The following is a 5,927-nucleotide window of genomic DNA, read 5'->3' on the forward strand; positions in this document are numbered from 1 at the left end:
TGAAAGAGCTAAACTTACCGTCGTCGTATTTCTGTGCTTTGGGTGATTTTACTTTCATTTTCTTTGATGGGGTACAAAAGAATAAAAACATATGAAGACATGTTAATCACCACATGTACCACTGGTAAACAGGACTTTTGTAGAACACTAATAAACAGGACCATGTACCATTGATAGAAACAGGGATTTATATAGAACTGTTTAACAGGACCCGCAAAAATTAATTGATAAACAGGACTATATAGATTCGTTGTGAATTCATGTACCATTGATGCACAAGACTTATATAGAACTGTTAAACAGGACCATGTACCACTGATAAACAGGACTTATATAGAACTGTTAAACAGGACCATGTACCGCTGATATACAGGACTTTATATAGAACTGTTAAACAGGACCATGTACCAATTGATAAACAGGACTATATAGAACTGTTAAACAGGACCATGTACCACTGATGCACAAGACTTATATAGGACTGTTAAACAGGACCATGTACCGCTGATAAACAGGACTTTATATAGAACTGTTAAACAGGACCATGTACCGCTGATGTAAACAGGACACTATGTACTAACTTATATAGAACTGTTAAGATCAGGACCATGTACCCGGCTGATAAACAGGACTCATATTGAACTGTTAAACAGGACTACATGTACCACTGATAAACAGGGACTTTATATAGAACTGTTAAACAGGACCATGTACCGGCTGATAAACAGGACTTATATCACTCGATGCACAGGACCATGTACCATTGATAAACAGGACTCTATGTAACACTAACTTACAAAAACGAGAGTTGTTGAAAAATGATTTTCCACAAAAGAATATTTTTGTGAGTCTTTATATATAAAGTTAGATTTGAAGCATATTTTATACTGCATATGTGAATATGTCTCTATTTGGCATCGATGATGTGGATTTAGTATTCCATTTTCATGTGGAGTACCAAACCAAATCATGTTTTTAGATAATATCAATGGATGATGGATAAACATTGTTGGAGCCAAATTTGTGGTTTATCCAAAAGGTTTGTGCATAACCAAGTTATCAACTTTTTCATTTTGACCAATTCCTCTTTTGTATAAATAATACCTTGTAGAAATCTATGTTGGAAAGTCAATAAGCTTTGTAATCCTTGTAATCCCTTTCTTTATACTGTAAATCCATTTTTCCAATCAAAAATCACTTTCAGGAAATAAAGCTGCCATTTGTTACAAATGTTTGGATGTTTATCAGTGCAAATTAGTGTATCATAAAAATCCGGAACGGAATTCGGAAAAATTACTGGTATAATGCATGTAACCACTGATTACCAGGGATAATGTATCACCTACACTCACATATTGGCTATGTACCACTGATAGAATAGACTTATCGCCGATAAATAAGGGATCATCATGTACTCACTGACAACAGGACCATCTACCGCCAATAAAAAGGAATATGTACCACTCTACTTCTACAAACAGGTATATGAACCTAATTGATATGTCATGGCTATGTATCACTCATAACAGTATCACAATGTACCACTGATATGGACTTATGGACCATGTGCTAAGGAGGATTAGGCACCACTAACAAAATGGTGTATACATTAAACCATAAGTAATAGATGAAAGAGTCAATAACAGCTCATCTACTGATAAAGCTGCTTATTGGACAAAGAGTGTGCGCACATAAACAGTGTGATTCAAGTCAGTTCAACAACAGCTGAGTGTGAGGAAGTGAATTCCAAAACCATCGTGTATTGTCTACATCTTGTGAACATCATTTTGTGAACACACAATCCCTGACAGGGTGTCGAGGATGCAGGAGGATGTCGAGATGCGGAGGATGACATCTTGAAGACATATCTGGAACTTGATTGGTTTATAGCCTGAAGTTGCACAGGCAGCTTTTAATGTTGTACATTATTGAACTCAAATTAAATTACTATGAACCAGGAACCATAATTATATTAAATTAGAACTCACAACCTGGGCAGTGGAGTAGAGGGCAGCTGTGTGTGTTGCGTTTCTTTAGGCCTCCTCCAGGCCACCAGTTTTCCATCCCACTGATATCATGAAACCGGGGTGAGTGAGGATGTTAGTTTCGTTTTATGTCGCTTCAGCAATATTCCAGCAATATTATATGGGGGATAGCAAAATAGACTTCACACATTGTAACCCATGTGGGAATCGAATCCGGAGCCTATGCAAATGCTTTAATCACGAGGCTAATCCCGCCGCCCCCAACCAGATCAGATGGTAAAGCATAGCTGTGTTGAGTAAATATGCACCCCACATAGTCAATGTGCATTTTGTACGACTCCGCACAGCTATGTGGTGTATCGATCAAATCTTAGTACCTCTTTGTTTTCGTATGTTCTCGCTCATTTCCGAAGCTGGATGTCACCGTAGGATTGGCCCGAAGCAGTTCCTGTGAACATACAAAAATTTCAGCATACACTGTGAATCAAATTAAAATGCTTGCCCAATACATGATTTTTTTGTGCATCATCTTCTAGACACTAGGTTACTTTGACGCTGTGGGCGTCTCCAATTTCAGGCAAAACCAGTTTTAGCCTATATCAAAGTGTGATTGAGCATTTCGGTGATAGAGAGCAAAGACGGTCATTCGAGGTGTGACCCAACAGTCTCTTGTTGTTGTTGTTGTTTTGTTGTTGCTGCTGCTGTTGTTTAACGTACTCATCAATATTCCAGCTAAATGGTTGTAATTGAGTCCCGCCTGACACGCCAGGGATCCAAGGCACCAGCGTCGATCTAAGCAATTGGGATGCGATGACATGTGTCAAACCAAGACAGATAAGCACGATTTCAGTTGACCCCGTCGGGGTCGCCCTTCTATCGACGTAAGCATGGATCTTTACAGATTTACCCTACAGTGAAGCGATAGTTATTAATATATTATAATACATGTGGATGCGAGCTGCGTAGTCATCCAGTGTGTCGTCGTGGCACAGAAGAAAACATATTCCTGGAAGGTGTCGGAGTTGATTGTTTTTCTCTATCGAGAGCCCCAGCATAACATCGGACGCCATGATGTTCAGCTGATGGTCGCCCGAAGCTTAACACAGGTCTGATCGTATATTTTTTTGTGATACACTCTATGATTCCTTTGTGTGTAGAAACGCAAACTAAAACTAACTTTGCGAAGTTATGATAATTGCAGAATTCGTATCGTCATGAGGGCCTTTCTCCATCATTCTTGCTTGTCTTGAAATTTGATTAACTGATATAGGCCTCCTCTATTAACACTAATATATGGTTAATACTCCAAACAGCCTTATGAAAGAAGGGACCGCGATTAACTTTAATTTCCGATTCGTGTGTTTGGGGAACCAGCAACAGTTTACTCTGTTTCTTGTCGTGTGCTTTCTTCATCTTCAAATGCAAGGTTGCGATAGATACTGAGCAGGATCGGCATCTGGAACATTGTGTTATTTCAGAATAAACTTTACAGATCCTGGATAGAATGCTTGATTTCTGGGTGAAGGAAGAATCATGGATGATTCCAGTGGAACCCCTTTGGCTCATGGTCAGGTGGGATGGAAGTTATGCGAAATTGGGACAATTCTAAAATATCCTGGAAAAATATAAGATAAGCGGTACAGGATTCGAACTCTCTGGTTTAAGTCGTGTAGTTCAATACTGTAAAGGATTCAAGCTTCAAAAAAGAGTATTTAATTTGGTATGATGCCAGTTTTCAACAGGTAGAATAGCAACTTAATTCTAAGTAAGCAGGAGTTGGGAATGCTTTAACATTGCCGTACCGTGATGTGACATCGCAAAGTCCTGTCATATAATGAACGAGTTCTTTACTTCGTAGTCTCCCCTTACGATGATTAGCAGAAGAATGCACTTAACCCGGTTCTTCACGGGAAGTAGAATTCATAGGCTGCTCTGCAACTTCCTAAGACTGGTTGAATCCAGCTACTGCTGTAGGAGATCTGTGAATCCTAATGATTTAGATGATTGGAAATACCATATACGGTTTGATGTAATGCTTTCACGTTCATTTAATGGGCAGCCTAGCTGTTAATTAGCTGATCTGCCGTAGATGCGACGTAAAACGCTGCACATATCATACAGCTATGTTCATTACTTTTCCTTGAAATCATTCCGTTGGAAGTCACAGTAGGTATTCTCAGCACCTGGAACATATAACAAATTCATTGCGTGTGGTAAAAATACCAGACAAAATAATTCCTGCAAGCCATTATATATCTCTCTTCTATCTTAAAAGGTCTTCCCTAAATTTGGCTTCTTTAACAACCATCTTCCGGAAACAAACTGCATTGTGTATTTTGCAAAAATAGAGGTGAAGATTATATGACTGTATCACTGAAATTGCAGTGATGACACCCGGCATTCTCAGTAATGGTAGGTATGACTCTACTAATAATGGTGCTATACCTCCACTTGGCCGTTCCACGGCCCTGTAAATCTGTTGGCTTTCCCCATCATCTGCCCTGGGCGTCTCAGCAGTTCTAGCAACGAATGCAAAATCAAATGGGAATATTTTTACAAACTGTGAGCTGATAAAACCACATGTAATCATATTCTCGTTTATCAGAGATTAGGATATATATATATATCCAAAAAAAAATATGGTTCGTTACTCTGCATTACCCCTTTGTGAGTTTTAAGAGTGACAAGTTGTGTGATCGGATTGACTTTTTCTTTATGGTCATGCATGCGAGGTGTAGGATATTAACGCCTTTATCAAGCATCTACACTGAAACTTCGCATCCATTGGAACCAAGAAGAGGCCATCCATGCAACGTGATCATCTTTCATCCGCAACCAACTGCTGACTTTCATATTCATGTTCCAGTAAGCTTTATAACTGTACAACAGACAAAGCTTTACGAGCTGACAAGTAAGCTATTGTGATTTATAAAAAATGCATTTTAGATAGCTTTTAAAATTCAATATTAAATACTACATCGGCAAATAAACAAATGTGGGGCCGTAACCTTAATTTAGTGGGAATAGAAAGCAGAAAGGGCAATCTTGGTTCCACTTCATGTCCGTTTTCAGTATATTATCACCATAACTAAGTATGTTTACCAGTTACACAAGCTTTAATCCATTGACTAAACAATTCCATCAGTAAAATACACCTACCTCTGTGGATTCTCAATAGCTGGAACGAAAATGCAGTTGTCAATGTCATATTCAGAGCATTGCCAGTCAATACTCATTCTGCAATAGAATTTTACTCGTCATTCTCAGAGGTAATTTCGGATGTTATACATCGCATAGTTGATATTAATGAAAAAGTAATCCTATAAGGCAAATGTAAGTTGTCATATGTGTGGCCAGCTATGTGCATATTTCATAACTGACGGTATCAAGTTATACTCACAAATACACTTCTTTACGTTTTGCAGTCTCTATTATCCTCCTGTGGTAGATAAATGATGATGGATTTTTGATGGAGGATTGATGGATGGATGCGACTGAGTCGTAATTATGATCCCGGCTTAAGCGCAGGGGCGCAATTCACTTCGGCATTTGTTTGCTGGTGGAGGGCTCTGCTTTGTTCCTCGATCAAAGAGACAGCTTGCACTGTAAGCAGAACAGAAAGAACAGGATTATCAAAATGAAGAAACGAATGCACTCCATTTGAAGATGCATGGGACAGTTTGCCTCAGATAAATTTTACGCTAAGGGTTGACGTGTTCTACACAGTGTACACACAGTCTCACCGACCACGACAACCACAGTACATTGGATTGGTTCCAGATGTTCTCTGGCGGGTCAAGGACATTCATGATTTTGACATACGCTTATATTGTACATTCTAAGAAGCTTCGGCTAAAGATCAATGACTCACAGCAATTGTATCAGACGGTGATGTACACTTTGCATTACGTCATAATGAGCAATACGTAACGTCCAGTACTG

At 38.9% G+C, this 5,927-nt stretch overlaps 1 protein-coding gene across 1 annotated transcript; it reads right to left on the reverse strand.

Annotated features, from left to right (window-relative positions):
• Positions 1 to 2,355: 2,355 nt before the first annotated feature.
• On the reverse strand, positions 2,356 to 4,686 carry LOC124273188. Its single transcript, XM_046708405.1, has 4 exons — positions 4,431 to 4,686; positions 4,120 to 4,168; positions 3,357 to 3,441; positions 2,356 to 2,433 (listed from the first exon to the last, which is right to left on the reverse strand). The coding sequence occupies exons 1-4, from the start codon at positions 4,573 to 4,575 to the stop codon at positions 2,356 to 2,358; spliced, it is 357 nt and encodes a 118-aa protein (XP_046564361.1). The 5' UTR covers positions 4,576 to 4,686.
• Between the last annotated feature and the right edge of the window lie 1,241 nt (positions 4,687 to 5,927).

Source organism: Haliotis rubra, unplaced genomic scaffold (assembly GCF_003918875.1).
Source record: "Haliotis rubra isolate DU_JTF1 unplaced genomic scaffold, ASM391887v1 Scf1779, whole genome shotgun sequence".
Taxonomy (NCBI): domain Eukaryota; kingdom Metazoa; phylum Mollusca; class Gastropoda; order Lepetellida; family Haliotidae; genus Haliotis; species Haliotis rubra.